This window comes from Physella acuta, unplaced genomic scaffold, assembly GCF_028476545.2.
Source record: "Physella acuta isolate Inbredline_101_S28 unplaced genomic scaffold, ASM2847654v3 ptg000155l, whole genome shotgun sequence".
Classification (NCBI taxonomy): Eukaryota; Metazoa; Mollusca; class Gastropoda; family Physidae; genus Physella; species Physella acuta.
Window position 1 is genome coordinate 547,218 of NW_026731674.1, and position 25,603 is coordinate 572,820.

General features: G+C 34.2%; 1 protein-coding gene across 2 annotated transcripts; it reads left to right on the forward strand.

Moving 5' to 3' along the window:
- Nucleotides 1–1,063: 1,063 nt before the first annotated feature.
- On the forward strand, nt 1,064–19,767 carry LOC131935704 (serine/arginine-rich splicing factor 4). 2 transcript variants are annotated; one of them, XM_059292249.1, is made up of 8 exons: nt 1,064–1,231; nt 9,673–9,796; nt 11,782–11,852; nt 12,871–12,948; nt 14,618–14,687; nt 15,388–15,461; nt 18,536–18,649; nt 19,389–19,767. In XM_059292249.1, exons 2-8 carry the CDS (start codon nt 9,674–9,676, stop codon nt 19,621–19,623), a joined length of 765 nt encoding a protein of 254 aa, XP_059148232.1. In that variant the 5' UTR covers nt 1,064–1,231; nt 9,673; the 3' UTR covers nt 19,624–19,767. The 2 variants fall into 2 exon arrangements, with proteins under 2 accessions (XP_059148232.1, XP_059148231.1); XM_059292248.1 differs by lacking the exon at nt 12,871–12,948 and adding an exon at nt 12,998–13,093.
- Nucleotides 19,768–25,603: the final 5,836 nt, after the last annotated feature.

The window sequence follows — 25,603 nt, forward strand, 5'->3', positions numbered from 1 at the left end:
TCCTGGCCAATGTTCAAAGTAGGTTTTGGTGTGTTGACGTTTTGATTGTTCTAGGCGCAGCTTCATTGTGAGTCATGCAATACATACATGTAAACTATGGAGAGGCGTCGCGAGGCGGGGGCGGGGGGGTGCAGACCGCACCGGGTGACACAATTTAGGGGGGGGGGTGACACCAAGACAAAAAAAAAGCAAGACATGAAATGTATAGAATAAATATGTGGTTTTTTTTGCCAGTTCAATGAATGGTTAATTAGGGTTAAAAAGTATTTGAAGTATATAATAACGATCCAGTCAAGTGGGCGGGGGGGGGGGGGGGTGACAACATGACGTAAACATGGAAAGTATTGAGAAAAAAATGCTAAACCCAGCTGTAATAACAACTGACCATAGATAAACATCATTAGTATTAAATATAAACACTTTAAACTTTAAACTGCAAAATTTACAGAGAAACACCCAAGGTAGCGACCAGTGTTTCTTCCAGACTTTTTTCTCCGGGGGGGGGGGGGCACTTGAAATTTTCGGGGGGGGGGGGGGCGGTAAACTTTCTTCGTGGGGGGGGGCGGACACTGTTGAAAGTATATATTTTCTATATAAATTATATACATTTCATTTCGTTCGGGGGGGGGGCGGTAAAAAAGAGATGTCTGGAAGAAACTCTGGTAGCGACGCCGCTGAAACTAGGGCCTACATTTGTTTGAATGGGAACGCAGGTCTGCGAAAATTAATAATAGTTCAAAATTAAAAATGAAATATCATATAGTGAAACTGTTTCTGTGCTTTATGCCTGCTTTGCGTCTTGTTATTGTTTAGATTTCTAGGCTTACAAAACAAAAAGTGAAAATAAAATGTGCAAAAGCCTACGATATTTTGAGTTTTTTGTATGAATGATAATCTTTTACTAGATCTATTAGATTACAGCTTAATACATTTTATGTCTAATTGCTTACTTGTTTTTTTTTTAAAGGTAGTGATTTATGTTTAAGTTTATACTAAAAATTAAAAACAAACACAAATAAACAAAGCAATAGGCCTACAATGTCACAAAATCCTGGCCAGCATTTAGAATCTAGATCTACGTCACGCTACAGCCATATTTAATAACCTCGTTTTCATCGTCCACCGAGAACCTGCAATTTTGGCGTTGAGCTTAGCCAACTAAAAGAAGCTAAATCTAGACCTAGATACAGAAACTATTTAGTCTTAGTAAAATACAGATTTTTTTATGAGAGTAAGTGCAATCTTGTCACAATGTTACAATGTTTATTTAAAAAAATATCTATTCGTTAGGTAGGCCTAATCTGTCGTTTTAGGTCTTAGGTTAGTGACTTATGAGTGAAGTTCCACAACCGGTCACACATACTGAATAGCGAACTCCTGACTTCATCGGGCGCTATTTTGTAACCGTTTAACACAGAAACAAACCCAAATTACCATATTATTCCTCTGCCTTTCTACTCTTAATATATATCAATCAATTTACATTCCTACGCATTGAATTTGAGATATTCATTTCATGTTCTAGTGACTTGCTACTTGCGTTATTTTTTCCCCCCTTTTTACTTTCTGGTAATCTATCGTTTTGGGTACGTAAAATCGCCCGCGATTTGTAATGTGAAAAACAGGTGACTCCTTAAATTTTGATAATTATTTCACATTTTGAGGAGGATTTATGTTTTAAAAAATTCAAAAATGTTTCCTTGATTCATTTATGTACCTGTTTTTAAACAATTGAATTAAAACTTTTCCGTAATAAATGAAGACTAGCGATGTTTCCAACAGATGCAACCATGCTCATTTACTATAGCAGCCATCTTGTCTTAAGTTTTATTTTTATAAGCTTTTAGCGCCAGATTCAGGGGGAAGCCACTCTATTTTACAAATGGCTGCTGTTTATATAGCAAATCTTGCTCTCAGACACTGCTGTTTAAAGTTAATTTCTAGCCTATATCGATATATTTAGCCATAGATTTAGGTTTATTATTCATTTATCTATAATATTTGACACAAAAGTATGACAATATACTTCTATTAAAGCCTTGACAATGAGGTAACGTTTTCGTACATAAATAGCCGCGGGCGATTTTACGTACCCAAAACGATAGATTACCTACTTTCTCAAGTATAGATCTAGATTCTAGATCTACGTAGTATAGAGAAAGTATTGTAATCGTGCAAAAAAAACGTTTTTCACCTCACTGATAAGGAAAAACATAATTTTGCAATCTTGTGTGTGTGTAAACATGATTACTTGAGTACCGTTACAGCGAGGTTGATGAAATTTCATAGGCCCTATATAAGTATTTTATCAAAATCATAGATCCGTATCAACTTTTGAGCGATTTCCGATAACCGGAAGTGGTACTTTTTCTACTTTGAATTTTTCAAAAGCCTATAACTTGAGTACTATTTCAGATAGATAAATGAAATTTCACATGTAAGTAAAAGATTTAATTCTCTACCTTCTGTTAAATTTTGAGTAATAACTGTTGACGGGAAGTACTAATTTACGCTATTTCCGATTTCTCAAAAACGCATCTAAATTTATAAAGTACTAATAATATTGCGCACCATTATGAACATCTTTATTCGGCGTTCGCTTGGTGTGCAATACTTTTTTCTATGAGATTTTATTTTAAAAAGTTTATGTAGGCTATTTAAAATGGATTAAAAATCATAACTATATCCCGAGTTCCCATCCCCTGTTGTTTTATATAAGAATATTCGAGAAAGTTTAGGGGAGATCACTCCCGGTTTATTTTTCCCTGCAGCCATCTGAACCAGCTAGCGTAACGATCATATTTTATACGTTTTAATCCCAGTTTAATAACTAAAATAAAAGATTTTACACTTTTAAACGTGTTGTTGATTGTATTATTAATTAGGCCTAATAGATTGCAAAACCAAATTAAAAACATGTTACCTAATTAAATTAATTAACAACATTAAAAGTTGACCCAGTGATGACTCAAGGGTCACTACTATAATAATCATAACAAAGGGACGTAACAACCACTAACAAGACATAACGTACCATTTGCTTAGATATGCTTGTATGTAGAGACACAAACTAGATTTAGAAGAAGTAGATGATCGAAATAATTTAAAACAACAGAAAAAAATAGAAATATACAGATTCTAGGCTTAGCTTGAAATATAGAGCATCTAGAACTAGGCTAGTCTAGCTCAAGTCGTTGGTTACGCAGCAATGTGAAACCACCCATACCGTTACCCAAGCTGCGGCCACCCCTATTAACCTATCAGGTTGCTTTATTAGCCTTATCTATCGTATGTTGTCCCGCACATATTGTAGAAGCTATTTATAGTTAACCTAGTTATAAAAAGCTTTGATTGGTTGGTTTTATTCATCTCAACATAGTGTTTTTCATAGGGGGAACTAGAATCATGATGTCATACCTCGAAACTTTAAAATTTAAAAACTCGACGTCCAGAAGGAGAAAAACAAAAGAATTTGACCTGGATATATTTAGAAATGGACAGGTTTACAGCAGATATCGGTAGTTTTGTCTAAAACATCAAAACAAATATTGTACGAAGCGATAAACAGGCGATGGCCGCGCCGGTGTTTTAACAGCGCGTGGAACTTTACTCTAGGTGCGTAAAAAACTTTTGCCGCGGCTAGACTACAAAACTAGTCTAGATCTAGATTTCTAGGTCTAGAAATCTGGATCTATGAGTAGATTTCCTCTGAACGGTCAAGCCTCGTAACGGTCATCGTCTGTTTATTGCTTCGTATAATAATTGTTTGGATGTTTTATATGAAACTGGTATCTGCTGTACGCATGTCCATTTCTAAATAGATCTAGATCTATATCCAGGTTAAGTTCTTTTGTTTTCTCCTTCTGGAAGACAAGTTTTTAAATTTTTATGATGAGGTATGACGTCAGCCGTTGATCCCAGTTCCCCCGGATGAAAACACTAGGTCCGGGATGAGACGAATAAAACCAACCAATCAAAGCTGTTTATAATTAGGTTAACTATAAATAGCTTCTACATATGTGCGGGACACAGTAAATACTATAACAAAGGATACTAAAGCAACCTGAGAGGTCAAATGGGGCTGACCGCAGCTTGGCTGACAATTCTGGTAGTTTTCCTCACAGCGTAACCAATGACTTGAGCTAGACTAGCCTAGATCTAGATGCTCTATATTTCAAGCTAAGTCTAGAATCTGTATAGTTTATACATTTTTCTGTTGTTTTAAATTATTTCGATCATCTACTTCTTCTAGAACTAGTTTGTGTCTCCACATACTAGCATGTCTAAGCAAATGTTAGGTTTTGTCTTGTTAGTAGTTGTTACGTCCCTATGTTATGATTATTAAAGTTGCGTCCCTTGAGTTATCACTGGGTCATCCGTGATGTGTAGTTAATAAATTTAATTAAAGTGTTTTTTATTTGGTGTTGCAGTCTATTAATTAATAATACAATCAACAACACGTTTAAAGGTGTAAATTATTTATTTTAGCTATCAAAATTGGATTAAGATGTATAAAATATGTTCGTTACGTTAGCAGGAAAAGGTTTGGCAGGTAAAAAAAGGGGGAAAAAATATCGCAAGAAGGCACATCACTAAAACATGAATATCTCAAATACTATGGGTAGGAATACAAAATGACTCACACATATTAGAGTAGAATGGCAGCGGAATAATACGATACTTTCAATTTGTTTCTGTGTGAAACGGTTACAAAATAGCGCCCGATGAAAAGCGGGTGTTGGGAATTTTTTGCTATGTGTGACAGCGTTAGGAAATCTACGCTAGATCTAGAGTGAAGTTCCACAACCGATCACACATAGCAAACTCCTGACTTTCATCGGGCGCTATTTTGTAACCGTTTAACACAGAAACAAACCCAAAGTACTATATTATCCCTCTGCCATTCTACTCTTAATATGTATATATTTCAAGCCTAGAATCTGTATAATTTCTTTTTTTTTCTGTTATTTTGATCATCTACTTCTTCTAAATCTAGTTTGTGTCTCTACGTACAAGCATATGTGATTTATACTGTTAATATACATACAATAATAAAGCTATTAGTATTTTTTGTCGCAAAAACGGATCACCTATTTAGTAATAATAATCAGTGTAAGAAGCTGAATTCACTAAGTCAAAAAAAATTACGATACCAGTGAGTCAAAAGAGTGACGTCATAAATTTTGACTTGACAACGTGACCTTTGGTATCGATACAACCATCTGGATGTACCCAATACACAACAACCGGCAGCAGTAGGATAAATGTACCTATGCGTCAAATCGGTATGTCGTGAAAACGAGACTGTCTGCGTTAAAGGGTTAAAGAGAAGTATTAAAAAAAAGTTTAATGATTTACGATTGAATCTCTAATTAAAGAAAAGAAACATGTTATAGCCTGAAAGAAAATAGCAAACATGTAAACAATAAGAAAAAAAACAGTGTAGTGATTTTCAAATAAACATTAGTACAAAAAACGTGATTTTATAAATGGATACAAGTTGCATCTCACACAGGGATGTGACTTTACCGAATTTTAGCGGAAATCCGATTTTCCCGTTTCAGTTGCGATTTTCCTCCGCTGATTTAATTTTCGCCGAATTTTTTCCGCAGACTTTCAATTTTTGTCGATTTTTTACGAAGTTTTAAAAATTAGGAAAAAAAACGGAAATGTCTTCTACGGAAAGGGCCGACATGCTCATTCCACTTAATCGTATTTAAATTTAAATCGACAACTACTGTACTTCAGTCAAACGGACAGTCGAATATGCGAATTTCTTTTCGATTGGTCGATTGCGCTAGGTCTGACGGTGCTAGATCAAGATTAAATGTAGATTAAGATTAGGAATTTCGGCGGACTTTTTCAAAGCGCAATTTGTTTTAGTCCTAATTTTCCACTGATATTTTCAGTTAACTATTTATTTAAAACACGGGAAAAGGTAATCTAAAATAATGCAGTTATTCAGTTATTCAAATGCAACTTACATCTCTTAAGCCTGGTAATCTAGCTATCGATATAGCCTAATTTATCTATCGGTATTTTAACCCGCCTAAATCTACAGTTTCTCTCTGATTCTATTTTATTTCGCAATCTCAAATTAATATTGAAAATGAAATCCTTGCAAAAGGTGACTATGAGGACTAGACTAACCCTCCCCACCTCGTAGCAACGGTGGCTCTTGTGACCTCACCTTGACCCCAAGTACGTGTTCGGTACTGCTTGTGGGGGAAAAAAATGACGTCACAGTCAATTTCAAATAGCTGTTCCTGCAATACGTATGCTTCGTAGGCCTACAGATTAAAAAAAAATACTTACTCAACGTGACTGCGACCGTGTCTTGTTTGTGGAAGAAAAAATACGTACAGACTGTTTTTTTTTTTAAATTTTTAATAAGGGGTCTTCCATAAATAACGTCACAATCGTAAGATAGTGTAACATCATTTTTTGTATTTTAAAAAAGTAATGTTAGAAACAACTGCATTTTAGCCACTATTACGCGTTTTAGAAAACTGTTGTAAAACATTGTAATAGAAATTGAATAAAATACCCTATGTTGGTCGACCTCAGTCAGTATTTTAGAAAAAAAAATTCAATTCGAGGAGGGGGTGGGAGCATTTGTTGGCTGAGGTGAGACGTCATTATATGGGGGGTGGGGGAGTCTGGCTTTTGTAGGAGAGAGGGGAGGTAAATATCGAAAAAAAAAACCGTGGATGCCCCCTAATAATTTACAGCTATTCCAAAAAGACATAAATATCGATGTGGCTTGGCTATCAAAATGATTAACTTTGGTTCACACATCAGACCCTTTCTAATTTTAACTAACCTGATCCATTTCATTTTTCCATCACATGAACCTAAAACTTTCAAATTATAACTAATCTTTATCTAGGCTCTTTACAGTTGAAGACAAATATTTTTACCAATCCAATCTTTAAAAGAATATATATTAGGCATCAGGCCCCCTATTTAAAATTGAAAACAAGAGTAAATCTACACTAGATTAGTACAGTTTAAATTAGCTTAATTGTAAACTAAAACTTTATTGCTACTTTTTTACATTGTAATTTTTTTTTAAGTTGTTTATAAGGTAAACATTAAATTGCAATTAGACAAGACTTTTATTACTTTCAGTGTTATTTTAGAGTAACATAAACTTCTTGTTTTTAAAATATTAACTTCATTAAACAATTAATTAGTACAGTAACAGTATAAAGCTGCTTAACTGCGGTTTGACGCTGCTTAACTGATAAAAAGTAGATAAAACATAGTTATTATCCGATGAAAATTTCCTAATTTTTTTTCCTGGTCTGGTCACATCCCTGCTCACAATACTCCTAGAATTGATGATGTCGTTAGTTAGCATACTCATTTTCGAAGGACAAAATTTAAGCAAAAAAATGAGTTGTAGGCTTTATAAACAAGACAATCATATTTAAATGCACAATCAATAGGCCTACATTTTCATAGAAATGATAGGGAAGCTACTCTAAATAATATTTTCTTGAGATGACTGTGCTTAATAAAAAATTTACTATCTCGAACAGGTTTCATAAAATGTAATTTTAGGATATTTAAATTTATTTAACCATTAATGTCGATCTGTTATTCAATTTGCTATATTCTATTAAAATATACGAAAATATACTCATGTTTAAAGACATATTCATTAATTCCCTCTCTCCACGACGCTAAACTTAGGTTTTATCAAAATTAATCTAGCTCTAGTGGGAAACAAATGAAAATTTAAATAAATATGTTTGCAAAAGATTTTTTAATGCTAATTCTAATGATAAATAATGAAACAGGGGTGGTTCTTTTATGTAAATTTACATTAATAATTGTTCATGCTTGTTTCTGTTTGGTGGTATGCTTTATTTTCAAACATGTACATTTTTACTATGAATAATTATATAGGAAAAAACATGTGCGATGGTCTAAATCTTGAAAAATTCATAAAAAAAGACTTTGTATCCTAAAATGAAATAAAAATTTGTTGATAAAATAAGAACCACAAGTGGTTTATTTTATTCAGTTTGTAAAGTTGTTAGTGCTGGCAAGTGTTTATATATTAAGGCAAAAATTACAGAAAATGAAAAGTAATTGCACTAGGTTATAACTAAACATTAGTAGATTTTGAAAATGTAGTTGTATTAATTTTTAAATTAATAAGAGACCGTTGTAAAAACAAAATTTGGAAAATCACTCACAGCTATGACACCTCATACTTTCCAATACAACCATGTTATATCACCCTTGTGTTTGAAGCTAAAGAAAACCACAAATCCTGTTAGACTTTTCAACTTGCTATGCACCAGAGTTCCTCACAGTGATCAACAAATAATGGCCACATGGTTTTTGTTTTTAATTTGGTTGTCATTTGCTTGGCCAATTTTTATAAAAAAAAAAGGCTGACAAAATTTGATTTAATTTTTTAATAGACTTAAAAAACTTAATAATGCTTATGGAAATCATTTATATTATATTACATTATGTAGGCCTATATTAAATTATAGTTATAGGCTATTCAATGCTATTCAGTAGGCAATTTGGAGTTGATATTACAAGTAGTTTAGTAGTTTCTGAAAGTTTTTCTTAAAATTGTATGTAACAATGAATATTTTCCTCCAACTTTAATCAGCTGACAATTTTAAATATTGTAAAAAACAAGTTAATTAAAAAAGTCTAGTGACATTTGTGCGCAATTTCCTTATGTTATCTAAAAATAGCTCTGACGTATAATGTTGGGGTGCGTTCAAGCTAGAAGAACAATCGGTTTGTAGGTGTTTATGTAATTTTAAAATTTGTGACCGAACGAGAGAATATTTTTGAAAACTTTCTTCGGCAATATTGTTCTAAATTATGACAGGAATCGATTGGTACATGTTTCAAGTCGCTAAGTGGTCTGGTTGCCGAGATATGGGCCAAACACTGCTTTTTTTCGAGATTTTTTGGCTTTTCTGGGAAATCCATGAAAGAAACCCGGAATTTTTATGGCCTATGTTCATCCTCGTAACTTGCTTAACATAATTGCTTTTGGAACTAGTCATCGATATTGCTTCGTTGAGGAGGAGATACGACTTAAAGCTGCGGACACACATTCATCCATCCATCCATCCAGAAATGACGGGTTAATAAACGCAATTCTCCAGAATGGAAATTGCGCTAAAAAATTGTATTAATGTATACAAATGATGTACATGTTATTTTCTTTTAAAATAATACACTTTAGAAATGAGCATCTGATTAGTCTTGTAAAAATTGTATTTGTCTTGTATTTGTAAAAATGTGTTTCCCACATACCCTTGCCTGCCCCAGTGAGCCTCACATGTGTTTTGACACACTCAACTCATCTTGGCATATCTGCGTCTTACTTTCATCACCAACATGTGTTTTGACACACTCAACCCATCTTGGCACATCTGCGTCTTACTTTCATCACCAACATGTGTTTTGACACACTCAACTCATCTTGGCACATCTGCAGTTTTACAGCACTGCCTTGTTGACTATATTTTGACCGATCCTTATTGTTGATGCATAAATAGTGAGCTAGTGGCCGACTTGATGCATGAATTAGTTTTACTTTATAGAACTGGATCACAAGATTGGTGCTGATGCAGATATCTTGCTTTTCAGAAAAGTCACTTTATGTATTTTTATTTTACCCTGCAGAATGGGAACTAGAGTATATATTGGACGGCTGTCTTACCATGCACGGGAAAAAGATATTGAAAGATTTTTTCGAGGTTATGGAAGGATTCGTGATATCATGTTAAAAAATGGATACGGATTTGTGGTGAGTAGCATAAATCTTTATTACTGCGTACTTTTTGAAGGTAAAGAATATACATTTTTCAGTCTAAATTTAGGCACTAGACAAATTATTCATGTTCTAAGTGGAAATTTTGTTTGTTTAAAGGTAATGACTTAATAGTTTTAAAATACATCCAATTTTAGTAAGACATATTTTTTCACCTGTTAAAGACAAGTTGAATTAGAAGCCATAGAAATGTGTTCCAAATGTTCAAGGTGCTGCACTTGTCTGGTTGTGCTCCCCATTTATTTTGTTTGTTTAGCAATAGTATAAGGCAAGATGGGCTTGAACCAATGATAGTGTCTTGACAGGCAGGTCTCCGGATCAATAGACTGCACGTTTATTAAACCAAAAACAATTCACTAATGTACATCAATAAAAGCATAGGTCATTATACTTAATTGAAAATGATTAGGATCATGTTTGATACATCTCTACATACAAATTAAAATGTATACATTTAATTTTTATGGGCTACATAATGTACATGCATAGTGCTAATGGTGGTTTAATACATTACAGTATTTTTCTCTCCTGTCATGAGATTTGCTGCTTAAATTTACCCAATCCTACATATTAATTCTAGGTTATAAATAAAATAACTCACATTTAAGTATGTTGTTTAATTAAAACTCAATTAATGTCAATAAAAACTGTTCTTTTTTTCCCACGTTTTCTTTAACTTGCTTTCGTCTCTGTTTTTCCGATCAAATCTTGCGATCGAAATTTCTGGCACTTCCCAGTTAGCTAGCGCGCTGAAATTTTCAGGGAAGCTTTGTTTTGGATGACAATAGAATATTCAATTGTTATTATTACTAAATTGATCCATGGAAACATTTTATTGAGCATTTTAGACCGCTATATAATTGTAGTAAAAACGTGGGGAAAAAGGGACATCACCCAGTAACTGTAATTTGATGAAAACAAGGTTCGGTACTCTCCCTCTTTGCTTACTGAGTAGTGTTCACGCGGTGTTTGTGTACAAACAACCCTAACAACTGGTGGCCAGTATGGGGGGACGATATGGTCGAGTGGTTGGGCGCACGATTGCTATCCCACTCGACACGGGTTCAAATCTAAGTGTTCTAGTCAGTAAGTTCAGTAACGTATTCACACAACGTGTTTTTTACGAGTTGTCTTCGTTTACCCAAAAAAAAGTGAAAAGATAAAATCGATAGCAAGATTTTAATGCAAACAAACAGACAAAGACTAAAAAGTAGAAAATAATAATCATTAAAAAAGTTTTAAAAAACCCACGTTTTCTGATTGAACTAAAAAGTAGAAAATAAATGCTATACATCACAATAATGCAAGCGATCACTCTACTATAAGCGATCAAAAACGTGGGGCGCCGTGATTTTCTTACAGTTTCTTATACTGTTGACTCTCTACAAGCTCCCTAATAAAAGTCAATAGTATTATCTAATCAATAGTAATATAACTTTTACTTCGGCGCCCCACGTTTTTCATCGCTTATAGTAGAGTGATCGCTTGCATTATTGTGATGTATAGCATTTATTTTCTCCTTTTTAGTTCAATATGAAAACGTGGGTTTTTTAAAACTTTTTTAATGATTATTATTTAATAACATTTGTTGACGATCTAATGCTAGATTATTTTACCAAGTGTATGTTTTTAAAACGAAGGTTAACCTTTGTTATTATTAAAGAACTTTCTTATACATTACATTGTTCTGATTTTTGTTAAATTGCTGAATAAAGGTGTAAGCTTCGACTTAAACAATTTTATCAATTCAATATTATTATTTTTTTACAATTCAGTAATAGTTACTAATATATAAGAAAGTAGAAACATAATTAACAATTCCTTTTGTGCTCACAAGCTAAGCGGAAATAATGGGTATTTAATTTTTATAGGTATACTTTAGCAAATTGCGCTTTTTTTTTTAAGGAAACTGTTTATTTTGAGTGACTACAAGCAGTAATTCTGTTTCTATGTTTTTAAAGGAATTTGATGATTATAGAGATGCTGATGATGCTGTATATGAACTTAATGGAAAAGAACTTTGTGGAGAAAGGTATTTATAAACGTCTGCATTTTAAAAAATTTTACTTTCTTTTCTTGTTCATATTGGTTTTCAGAAAAAATATGTGAACAACTTACATTTTCCAATGTCTATGAGAATAATTGCTGGTTTATTTTCACTATGTTATAACACTGTTTTTTTTTTTTTTTTTCACACAAATTAGAGAAACTGGCAGTGGCAATCAGCGTGTTTTGAATATCCTACATAATGTCAGATATTTTTACTCCTACTTAGCTTTAATGCCAACAACAATCTAGATTGGACACCCATAACTGTTTTATAAATGTTCATTAAAGAGCAATTCTATTAGTTAGCAAGTTAACAGCCACTATCCCAGGGATAGCACAAAATATTGAAACTTATTTTCTTCATCTCACTAGTAGAAACCAGTTTAAGAAAATACAATTTAATATATTTGTGTATTCATTTTAAAAATTCTTGTTTATAAATTGAGCTGTAACTTTTCTCTTAATTTCCAGAAATCTGCCTTTTCCATTTGAGAAAAATTTTCTATTTAAAAACAAATTTTCTGCTGACATTTTTACCGAAGAAAATCTGAAATCTTTTACATTTAACTTTCATCAAAGCCCCTAGTTAGAATGGTGTCTAAAAACAAAGTACCATCAATAGTTTGAGAAAATATCTAATCACTGCCCTTGTCCCCTCCAACCTCTCCCCGGCATGCTTTTTAAATACATTCCGTTGTATGCATACTTTTAACAATGGTATTTAAAGATTGATATGAATTGTAAAGTCGTGTGAATTGAGCAATTGTAGTGCAAGTAAAGCGGTATGGCAGCCGGGTGTAAATATTGTTTTGATGGATAAGTCAAATAGAGGCTTTATTACCTGCCATAGTGGCTAGCAGTATGCTGACTGTAGCTGGATTGTATTGAAACTCGCAACTATGAATTTATAAATGTTTACCTTTGATGTTGTTGCAGCTTTCAGTCTGATTAGTGGTTGAATGTTAAAAGCTGAAGACATTGTTTACCTTTTGTTTTTTCAGAGTTGTAATTGAACATGCTCGTGGTTCTGGGCGACCCCCAGCTTCTAGGTCTAGAGGCTCATCTGCTTGGTTAGACAAGTAAGATTAATGTCCCACCTTCTTTATGCATTTTTCTGTTTCCCTTCAGAGTGAGTGTAGAGCACGCCCGAGGGCCGCGCAGTGACGACTCGTTTCGTGACCGCGGCTTTAGAGGACGCCGAGGTGGTGGTGGTAGGCGGGACAAGTAAGCAATTTTGGTGGAAGAATCATTTTCCACTTGTTCAGTTTTTAAATCAGTGTTTTCCTTGGTTTCTGCATTCTGCCTGCCTTTCTCTTCTCTTGAATGGGAAAACAGAAAAAAGCTTTAAAAAAAATTTAATCTGATGATCTTGATGGTTCCAATTAGTTTTCTCATGTACACACTTGGGAACATTGTTATGAATCAATGAGACATGTTATTATAAAAATGAGGGTTTTGTACCCTTTACTACTACTATAGCTGTATTTGATTGTGTGTTGTCTTAGTCTGGTTTTGTCTGAATCTTGTGTGACTATTAATCCTCAAGTTAATTTTATTCAATAATTTCTAGTTCCCCTCAACACTGATGCTGAGGGGATTCAAAAGCACTTAGGCTCTGATCTCTCTGGTTTTAGAATGGTCTTGTTTTGATGAGCAAGATATCATTTGGTGTATTAGTTGCTACAGGCCAGGTGAAATTTTATGTGACAATGATGCAGGAACTGGTTAATATTTCTCAACTCAGTACTGCTGTATTCACCTGCAACCAATGCTTCTTGATTTGACTGGTACAGAGCTTGCTTTACATAATTAGGAAAAATTATCTGGTTAGATAACAAGAATGTAAAGGAAACGACTTCCCAATTTCATCTACTTGGATTTGTTAGAGGAAGTCAGTGATAGAGCTTTGCCTCTACAAAGGGCTAGAGAATTGTTTGTTGTTTAGATTGATACCAATCTGATGTAGACAAATTTACATCTATTAGATCAATTTAAATGAGTTGTTAGGGTTGAATGACTTTGGCAAACTCTGGATATCAGGATTCTCGTAGCCTGCATCATTTATTGTCACACAGATTGCTCATGAGTTTAGTATTAATGCATATAATGAGGTCAGCAGCTTGATTTACTTGTAGCATGATGAAAACCTTTGCGTGTCATTTGACTCTTGTCTTGAATAAGGGGTATGATACATTAGGTATCTGAGCTCAAGTATTGTCTGTTTGCTTAGATGAATGAGCTAGTAAAATGCTTGTCTGTTTGCCTAGATGAATGAGCTAGTAAAATGCTTGTCTGTTTGCCTAGATGAATGAGCTAGTAAAATGCTTGTCTGTTTGCCCAGATGAATGAGCTAGTAAAATGCTTGTCTGTTTGCCTAGATGAATGAGCTAGTAAAATGCTTGTCTGTTTGCCTAGATGAATGAGCTAGTAAAATGCTTGTCTGTTTGCCTAGATGAATGAGCTAGTAAAATGCTTGTCTGTTTTCCTAGATGAATGAGCTAGTAAAATGCTTGTCTGTTTGCCTAGATGAATGAGCTAGTAAAATGCTTGTCTGTTTGCCTAGATGAATGAGCTAGTAAAATGCTTGTCTGTTTTCCTAGATGAATGAGCTAGTAAAATGCTTGTCTGTTTGCCTAGATGAATGAGCTAGTAAAATGCTTGTCTGTTTGCCTAGATGAATGAGCTAGTAAAATGCTTGTCTGTTTGCCTAGATGAATGAGCTAGTAAAATGCTTGTCTGTTTGCCTAGATATGGACCACCTACTCGCACAGATCACAGACTTATTGTGGAGAACCTTTCATCCCGCGTCAGCTGGCAGGTAGGTTTGTCATGGGCTTGTCCTCATTAGCTGGCTCATACCAAACTCATTCCATTGTTAGGCTGGGAGGTGGGACAAAAATTGAGCTATTTCTACAACCTAAATCATCACTAAAGACCTATTCTTCTCATTCCCCATAAGCCTCCTTGAGCGATGAGATGAAGAAGACAAGGGCACTGAATTGATGTCCGGACTAAATAGCTCTCCTTATGAGATGATGTCTGGCTGAGGGAATGTTCTGGCTGTGACTGGGGGTTCTGGCTGGCTGCCAGGTCTGGGGGGTACAAATACATTCCTGTGTCAGCCAGATGGGTTAAACTGACACATAGAAGTCATGGTACAGACATCAGTGATGTCCTATGGGGGGGTCATCCCTGATGATGGTGCTGTGACCTGCCTGTGCAGGATGTGTAGTTGTAGTGATGATGAAAGAAGTGATACATAAGATGTCGACCCATGGTACTGGTTGAATGATTATGGGCCTTCTTAGACTGACTGGCTAGGCCTCTGTAAAAAATAGAGAGGTAATACACTTTGTTTTTTGAAGTGTTATCTCTTTGACTTACTGCAGACTGAGGTGAATTGTCTACTTCTATAGCCACTAGTAAACTTAATGTAATGCTATAAGTTGTAAAGATTAGTTTAGTTGACGTAAGATTGTAGCATTGACAATGTCAACTCATTCAACTGCCTTTCCTAGGATCTTAAAGATTACATGCGACAGGCAGGGGAAGTCACTTATGCTGATGCCCATAAAAAGCATAGAAATGAGGGGTAAGATTTTCTTTTAACCTATTACAGTCCTATGTACCAGCGGTCGCCCAGAAAATTTTTGAGTAGTACAGTCCAGTGCGTATGTTGTCTCTAAACTATATATGGTACATTTATTTATGTCTCGTTGAAAACTACATTTTGAAGTTGCAAATCAGTATTAAATTTTACTTAATTGAATGCTTAATTTTCTATAAATTAATTAATTAAAATTTTGACCAAATTAGTTGGCAGTCTTACCCAACTGTTCCGCCATATTAAACACGCGTTAACATGTTCATTTGGTGTGCAATGGTTTTTAGTCCCGCAACTCTTGTATATTTTAAAAATTTAAAGTACTGAAAAAAAATTCATAAAAATAAGCTTTTATGTAATAATGCACTAAAAAGTAGAAAATAAATTATACACTACTATTTAAATTACTATATTAAAAAAAAGCGGGGTTTCTTCCAAAATATTAGTAAAGGTATCCAATAGATACTAAAGTGACCCACGTTTTTCTTTATTGTTATTTAAATAGTAGTGTATAATTTATTTTGTACTTTGTAGTGCATTATTACATTAAAGCTGGTTATTAAAACGGTTTTTATGAATTTTTTGTTTTCGCTAGTGGTCAATTTTCTACAATGCAACTACATTTAGAGAATTTTTCAAAATTATGAGCAATATTATTAGTGAACTAAAATCTAATTTGAATGGCTTTGTTCTAGTGGGCTTTATTCACAATGTAACTAATACAGTGATATCAGCTCCAGGGACTTCAGTTGGTTTTTTTTTTTTTTTTTTGCATTTAAAAAAATTGGAATATTAGAATTAGCTTTCTAAGTTTTTTGAGGTAAGTCCACTAAAGAGCTGTATACTGAACAAAATAAGAATCAAATGCAATTTGACAAGATAAGTTTGATCATTATTGTTGACACGAATAAATAAAACAAATATTAAAACCTTTATTGCAACAAGCTTTTATATGCACTGATAACAAGAAAATAAAAATAATTTACTTTCTTTAATAAAAGCTTTCGTCACTAAAATATGTAAAACTAGTTAAAGATCTCATGAGCGACCAAAGCTTTGATTAAAAACATGCTAAGCCAATCTTTAGTAAAATTTAACAAAATCCTTATAGGCTACTAGTTTTATAACAACTCATAATTTTAAAAAAATATAATTTTTAAATTAACCGTTTAAGACTATGTACAGTTGCGCCCAAACCATTCTGCTAATTTTCCTTTTAGGGTTTTTGAAAGTTTCTAATTTTGTGTACTGGGGATTGATTTTCAGGATACACTTAAAAAATGGCACCCCTAAGATTGGGTTTAAGGCAAATAATTTTAGTCATATGTATTTATTGAGTTTACAAACAATGCAAAAAAATTAGTTCCCTACTGTTCTTTTCTATTAATTCTAAATATCTATTCACTTTTTATTTTTTTCAAATTTCATAATCACTAAAAAGTAGAAAATAAATATTGAAAAACTTCATAAGCTGTTTGCCTAGATGAATGAAATAAGAAAATAAAACTAATACGCTTTTTACTTTCTCGTAAATACGTAGTATAGAGAAAGTATTGTAATCGTGCAAAAAAAAAAAAATCGAGATTTTTACAAATCTCGACGTTTTACACCTCACTGATACGGAAAAACATAATTTTGCAATCTTGTCCGTATGTCTGTGTGTGTGTGTCTGTGTGTGTGTCTGTCCGTGTGTAAACACGATAACTTGAGTACCGTTACAGCTAGGTTGATGAAATTTCATATATAAGTATTTTATCAAAATCGTAGATCCGTATCAACTTTTGAGCGATTTCCGATAACCGGAAGTGGTACTTTTCCTACTTTGAATTTTTTAAAAGCCTATAACTTGAGTACTATTTCAGATAGATAAATGAAATTTCACATGTAAGTAAAAGATCTAATTCTCTACCTTCTGTTAAATTTTGAGTAATTTCCGTTGACTGGAAGTAGTAATTTACGCTACTTCCGATTTCTCAAAAAACTAATGTAAATTTTTAAAGTACTAATAATATTGCGCACCATTATGCGCTTTTTTATTTGGCGTTCACTTGGTGTGCAATTAATTTGTCTACGAGATTTTATTCTATTTTTAAAACTTTAAGTATTTAAAATGGATTAAAAATCATGTCTATAGCCCGAGTTCCCATCCCCTGTGATTTTATATAAGAATATTCGAGAAAGTTTTTTTTATGAGATTCTATTCTATTTTTAAAAGTTTAAGTATTTAAAATGGATTAAAAATCATAACTATATCCCCAGTTACCATCCCCTGTTGTTTTATATAAGAATATTCGAGAAAGTTTAGGGGAGATCACTACCGGTTTATTTAATAAAAGCATTCGTCGCTCATGAAATTGGTTGCTGCTAATAGTATATGTTATTTTTAAACTAATTTTGATTTTTGTTTTAGGTTATAAAAAATAAATATACATTGCTTTTGGGTTGACACATTCAGAGGCATTTATGAAGAAGGTAAAATGGTGGGCATTAAGAAATACATGTAGTGTCCAATAATAAAGTACCAAATCTTGGGGTTTTTTTAAAATCATTTTTTCTTGTAACTTTTTACTCCTGGTCTGTTAAAATAATGTATTTCTTGACTGCATACATCTTCCTTAACATTCCTTATGTTTTGCTTGCTGTCCAGCCTAAGCAGGATGGGGTGTAAGTCATTGCCTTTTGTGCAAATATTGTATAAGGTGGAAGATTTGTCTTTGTGTGTGGGTAGGAAAAACTAAGTGGGGAAAATTCAGGTGGAATGTAAAATTCCTTGGGTAATTAAATATTACTTTATCTATGAAAACAAAGTTGGACTTGAGCTAGAACTGAACTATTTTTGTTTTGGCCTCCATTGCACTGCCATTTCTAAGCAACGAGTTGATGAAATTAGATAAAATCTACCTGACGTTTATGGCTCTATCCAAACTAACGGCTTTGATACAGAATGATATGATCTACTCATGCTGGGCAAAACCCCAGCAAGATGATTGAGGACAGTCCTGGCTCAGTAACCCTGAATATATGGCATGGTCTCACACCACTCATTTTGATTTTTTCAACAGGATTATTGAGTTTGCTACTGCTTCAGACTTAAGAAATGCTATAGAGAAATTGGATGGAACTGAAATCAATGGCCGAAAGATTCGTCTAATTGAAGATAAACCTAGAAAACACAGGTTGGTGTGGGCATTATATTTCAACTCAATTAGTTGAAAACAATTATCTTATGCAAGGACAATTTTAATTTATATTCCCTTAAAATATTTAAAAAATAAAAAATTAATGTATACAAATTTATTAAAACACCATATCTGGCTTTCAGCTTTATTAAAATGTAAAAAGTTGAAATTGAACCTTTTCTTGTCTATTGATAAAAATCTCTATTGTCTCCATGTAGTCAGAGCAACACAGCCAGTGACCCAGTCATGGCTTGAAGCAAATCTTGGCTAGTTATCTTCTTCCTTCTTAATTTTTAGTATTGAAAGGGATCGAGCCTTATCTGCCAGAGGGTTTGAATTCGAGACTTTTTTTTATCAACCATGAGCTTTTGCCGACTTGACCACACCTCCATCACAATTAAGGATATGTGTCAACTGGTTACACGCCATTGAGGCCATTGACTGCTTTTTCTTTTTGGATTTGCTTCCATAGCCTTTGTCCAACCAAGAACAAACTATAAGGCAGAAGTCGTTTGATTTTGGAGTTGTCTCTTCTAGAAGAGTGGCTGTCCCCAGCTAACAGGCCTCATCAGCCTGAGGGTTCGAACTCGAGACTTTTCGGTTTAGCCGTCATGAGCTTTACCGACCCGACCCCGGCTAGTTATCAATTTTAGTATTTTATCTAGCTCATTTAGTTTTGTTCAATGCAATTTTGTGTTTTTGTTATAATTAATTAAAACTTATATTTTCTTGCCAGTCGTTCCCGCAGCCGTTCAAGGTCCAGAAGTCGTCGCCGCAGCCGATCCCGCAGTGGTAGCAGATCTAGAAGTAGAAGTCGCAGCAGGTCTCGCAGTGATAGTAAAGATAAAAAGTCAAAAAGCAGATCTGCTAGTCCCAAGAAATCAACATCTCGTTCAAGGTCAAGATCCAGGTCAAGGTCTCAGGACAAGGAAAATGGTGATGAAGATGGAGACAGGACAAATGATGATTAGAAGGAAGAGTTTATGCTTGTGTGTTCATCCTCATTCTCCATAGTAGAATTGTCATCTTCATCACCCATTGAGAATATTGGAAGTTGTTTTATTTTATAGGATGCTGTCATTTTTTTTTTCATGTATTAAAATTTAAATCAACCAAATTTTTGTTAGTAGCTATCTTAGACCATTCCTTAAAGGCTAGAGCCATTTCTAGAACATAACATTATTTATTTGTTTACACAGGACTCAAAAGATATTGTGCAGTAATCAACATAGTTGTAGGGTACCACACACAGGACTCATTTATTGTACCAATGTAAATGCCCAGTTTGTTCTCCATCTTATGATGTCTTAGATTCTAGGTGGACAAGGTCAGATTTTCTTCCAGGCAACTGGAGAAATTCAAGTCTACCGCCCCCCACCACCACCAACGAGATGGAATTTATATAGTAAACACACTTTTACTAGTGTCCTCCTCCCCCCCCCCCCCTTCTTGTAAAAAGTCTGGAAGTAACACTGGACAAGGTATCACTTATATTTGAACACTAAGCCTGCCTGAAACTGGAAGTATTTGTTGATATGATATGATGGAAAATGTTATAGACCCGATAAGCTTAAATTAGGATCTACTAGTTATTTTAAACTGTGTTCTGAAATTAACACTTAATAATAAGGCCAAATCGTTATTTATGCTGTAAGTATGGGGGTCAAACTGTTTTTTTGAAAGTTGCTATGTCAAGAACTCATGATTCTAAGATGGTAGGCAATTAATTAGTTGATATATCTCAAGTAGTAAAATAAGTTGTGACATTTTAAAAAATGTGCTTTTAACTTTTTTTTTTCCAACGCCCTAAAAACTGTTTCTTCCAGACTTTTTTCTGGGGGGGGGGGGGGGGGGGGGGGGCGGACACTTAAAAGTATATACATTTCGGGGGGGGGGGGGGGCGAAGAGATGCCTGGAAGAAACTGCCTAAAAAGTGCCATGTTTTAGAGGTTATATCTTTAAAAGTATATCTGACCATTTTTTGAGCTCAACACACACAGAATATACTCAATTTTTTCAAACCTCAAAAATAAGTACATTATTTAAATTGCATTGAAATTTGCTTTTCTCACCTTTTTTAAATAAATTAAAAAGGGAAGTAAAAAACATGTAGATTTTTTTAAAAATCACCAAAAATGTCTAATGAAAGAACATACCTGCCAAAAAATATTCAGCTATTCTAAAAAGATAAGAAAAATATGTTGCAATTAATTTTCAAAGTACCCTCTGACAGAAAAGACAAAACTATTTGAACTAAGCAATCAGAAAAATAATTGACTCTATGTGAAGTGGGGTTTAGCTCATCGGACGAAGATGAAAAATTACATGGAATTCGAATCATTGAATGGAGCTCTAGCTTTAATAATAAAAATATACAGAAGAAATAAACTTATTAAGTAGCTACATGTTTTTTTTTACTGAACTATCAAGCCTCTAAAACCTGCTAACATCAATTTAGAAAAGCTTGGTGGTGCGGCAATTTTCTACGACCGGGTCTAGAGCTATTTTAGTGATCGCTATAAATACTATAATGTTTTGTCGAGCTCGGCCTTTTTTTTTACCATGCTCAGAAATGATAAACAATTATAGTGTTTTAGTTTTAATAAAATAAAGGACCACCTTTCTAATAAACCGGGAGTGATCTCCCCTAAACTTTTTCGAATATTCTAATATAACACTACGGGGGATGGCAACTCGGGACATAGACAATATTTTTAATCCATTTTTTAATTACTTAAACTTTTTATAATTGAATAGAATCTCGTAAAAAAAAAGAATTGCACACGAAGTGAACGCCAAATTAAATGTGCATAATAGTGCGGGATATTATTAGTCTAATATATAAGTTCAATTCTGTATGTTTGTTTGTAAAATGTTTTGTTTTTTTAATAAGTTTAATAGATTTCCTTCCACACAGTTCACTCCCTCAAGCCAGGAGCTAGCTGTGTGGATAGGTTGCACGTTAAAATATACATGTAATACATAGTCTTGCATACAATTTTCACCAGATTCTAATTAAGCATGTAATTTTTAAGTTTTCATTATACGAAACGTCTAAGATTGTAATGGGTTAACAATTAATGTTCCTTCGAAGCTGTATGATGAGCGATCTATTTACGTCACGGATGGTGGTATTTTTAGGTAGTCCAAACTGAAATTAACTATTGATTGCAGACTTCTGGAGTGAGTATATCATGAAAGAACTTTTAATTGTAAGCTCTATGCCACAAATTTATAAAAATATCTCAATAAATAAAAAAGTTATGCGATTTTTAAAAAAGTTAAATTTGGTAAAAAAAAACTGATTTTCAAAAAGAGCCATTTTTGAGAACCCATATTTTCTAAACTAAATAACATAGAAGTGTAGAAATAAGAAAAGTTACTGCAAAGTTTGTAATATATATGCCCAATTTTTTTCAGTCATCTAAAATGAGTCTTTCTAATGTAAAAAAATTATTGAAAATGACAAAAATGCGTTTTGGTCACTTTTATTTTCATACACAATAAAAATTCAATTTTTTTTTTTGCTTTGGACATAGAATAACCCTAAAACTATTGTGTTGGTAACATTTACAGGAAGAATGTGTTCATTATTTTCAAAAATCACATGAGTTAAAATATTATTTTCAAAAAATGCCACAGTTATCTACTGCAGCAGAAACAATCAAAATTTAGTGGAGTAATGTAATGTAATGTAATCTAATAAAGATGTGATGCCTACAAGTGACGCAGCAGTTGATTCTACATTCAAACCTATCGGGTTGATAACTGCTTTGGGGGAACAGTTTTTTGCATGTCTTGTTTCCCTCATACTTGATCTTGTGGAGCATCAAGAGTAAGTGATATGTTTTGGGAACTGTAGGGGGGGGGGGGGGCTTGGCCTTCTTCCCTTCGCTTTCAAGGAAAGTTCTGGATAGGCCACCATAAATATCTCCAGCTATGGAATAAATAATTTATTTAGTGATTAATAAAATATAATTAAATTTACTACTAGCCTATTGTGTAGGCCTACTATTTGTCCTATGACTGTAGCTGGAAACATGAAAAAGCCTGAAAACACCTTTTTGTTAAAAGTAATTTATACTTGATAGTATATTTTTAATATTAATTCTATTGAATTAAATATTTGTTGCTTGTGCCACAATGTTTGAGATATCCAATGATGAAGGTGCCATACTGTGGTTCTCAGCATCCTATAGGACAACTTAACTGTCCTTCATTGTTACTATATGCATATAAAATAAATAAATAATGAGAAATACTACTAGTACTGCTTACACTTACAGCTAATATAACATTTAAAACTAAGTCACAACATGTACAAACTTAAATAAATTGCACCACCATCTAAAAATTGATCTGGTACATTTTATTAAGGAGACTGGCGCAGACCATTTCACATTATTCAGCAGGGGAATCAGACTCAGAGTGCACAACAGAAAATAAAAAATTAATCACATTAGTCCTTAAAATTTAGTGTCTTTTGTTTCAAATAAATTGATAAAAATGTATAGTTATTATAATTATAAATTTCTTTTGTGTTTCATTAATATTTTATAAGTATTTAACCTTCGTTCCCTGTAAATAATTGAGTTCGTCCACATAGTAACCAGGATTGTCTGGTGGCCATTTTGAATTTGTCGATTCATAATTTTGACGTGATAGTCCAGATAAACTGTAGTAATACGACCCTATCATTGATCCCATTCGATAGATTTTAAAGAATTAGTAAACACTAGCATCTAATACTTAAGTGCATCCATATTTCAAGTCCCTAGAATGTCCTGAATTAAATAGCTTCACGTCTAAACACACCATCTGTACAAGCGTAGTTCACACGCTAAAACCGTGGACTAGTAGCGTTCAAATTTACATTAATAACGTGTACTAATTAAACCCAACTGACATTCAAACTTAAAATTCATTTATTAAAATGGAAATGAAACTTTAAAAATGATACTTACAACTTGTTTGAAGGCTCTAGCAAGGGTAAAATCCGTTTAGCATCATCGGTCGTCAACCTTTAAAACCGTTCGGCGAGCTACTCACCCGGGGCTGAAAGTTGACTCGAGGGTTACATGCTTATTAAGGGCACGGCTTTGCGACCGTAAATCAGAAATACTTGAATTTACAACACAAAGTAGTTATAAAAGTGAGCTTTACATCGGTGTAAAAATTGAAACAGAATTAGTTTGTTTTCGTGTATATATTGTCATTTAAAGTTTAAAAACTGATTTTTAAAAATGAAATAAGCAAGTTATTTTTTCAATTTATACATCAAACGATAGACTAGAATTCGCTCTTTAAAAGGACATAAAGATTATGCTTCTACGATGCTTCGTCGCGAAGACGCAACCAAATGAAACAGTGTGGGGTCGATCGGTACTCGCAAAACGGTGAAATTTGTTGACGTAACTGATACTTTTCAAACAGATATAAAACACATTCAAACATGTGTTACAGATATAAAAATACCAGATTACGACAGATAAAGACTTAAACTTTATTGACATATAATTTTTATTCGTATAGGACAACTAGAAGTAGTGAAATTTTTTTTTTGAAAACCGCAAAAACTGACCCTAAAACGCACCTTTTCGCCAGTTTGGACTACCTAGTATTTTGCATGTATCTTCATACCCTCTAATGGGAGAAATACGTCGAAAATCTGACAGCTATACATTGTTTCGTTAAAATGCACGTCTGTATAGTGCGTGTATAAGTCTGTGTAGATTGTTTTGTCGTCACAAATATAACACTGTAAGAGCTTCGTGTGTACTTTATGCTCGTGCTTTTCCGCTTCCTTGGATGTTTTGTGCTGCTGGGTGCAAAATCTGCATTTTGTTTTGTCACGAACCAGTTTTGTGGTTTTTAGACTTTTGTTGTTTGCTTTGTATCTGTAGGACTCTCCTTCTTTTTCCTTTTTGGGTTTGATCCGTCGCTGTTTTCTGCTTCTGTGCTGAGGTTGTTTATTGCAAGGATTGATCCGTCGCTGTTTTCTGCTTCTGTGCTGAGGTTGTTTATTGCAAGGATTGATCCGTCGCTGGTTTCTGCTTCTGTGCTGAGGTTGTTTATTGCAAGGATTGATCCGTCGCTGGTTTCTGCTTCTGTGCTGATGTTGTTTATTGTAAGGATTGGCTTCGCTGTGGTCGTGCTTGGGATCAGCGTGGATGCTAATTTAGGGTCTGAGCTGAGGGCTGTTGTTGCAGTTGGTTTGACGGTTGCTGGTATCGCTTTACTTGTATTAGAGTTTTTTGACTGACTCGACGGTTTGGTGGGGGGGGGGGGGGGGGGGGGGCTGGTTGGTTTTCTGTTTAGTATTTCCGCTGTAGTCATGTTTGGTCTTCCATCGGCTCTGTGGCCTGCGGTGCAGTTGGTGCTGATTCCTGTGTTGTTAACAGGTGAACATTGGGTGTTGTTTCTAGTGTTGATAATTGGCAATGGTTGGTACAGTGTCTGTCCGAGCCGCACACCTGACAGGCTTGGCGTCTTCCTGGCAGTGCGATGAGGATATTCCGTGCTGTTTCTTTGTATGTAATTTTGATGTAGTGTGGAATGTGTTGTGGTTGGTCGTTCTGGATGGTGAATCTGCGGTTGTTTGTGTGCAGGATTGTGGTTATTGTAGGTGTAGATTTGCTGATTGTTTGCAGTGCCTTAATTAGTGTTTCGTTGCTCAGAGCGGGCGGGACCCATCTCAGGGTTCCGATGATTTTGTCCTTGTAGTATCTGTCGAAATTCAAAGTGTATGGGCCGTGTGTTTTGGTGGTGCCGTCCAGATCCGCTGCATCAAACTCGTTGGACGAGAAGTACCAGGTATCCCCTCGTCCATAGATGAGCAGCAGGATCTGGTGTGGGCTAATGATATTGCGCAAGAGGTGACCAGGGATGTTCTGGTGATTGCTTGATTTGATGGCCACTTGCATTACTGTAGGCGAGTCGAAAAGCTCAGGA

What these genes read in the sequence shown, in the direction of transcription:
- LOC131935704 (XM_059292248.1), top strand. Translation starts at nt 9,674, where the DNA reads ATGGGAACTAGAGTATATATTGGACGGCTGTCTTACCATGCACGGGAA. An exon ending in AAAATGGATACGGATTTGTG is followed by an intron (nt 9,797 to 11,781) that starts GTGAGTAGCATA and finishes ATGTTTTTAAAG; the next exon opens with GAATTTGATGATTATAGAGA. An exon ending in AAAGAACTTTGTGGAGAAAG is followed by an intron (nt 11,853 to 12,997) that starts GTATTTATAAAC and finishes GTTTCCCTTCAG; the next exon opens with AGTGAGTGTAGAGCACGCCC.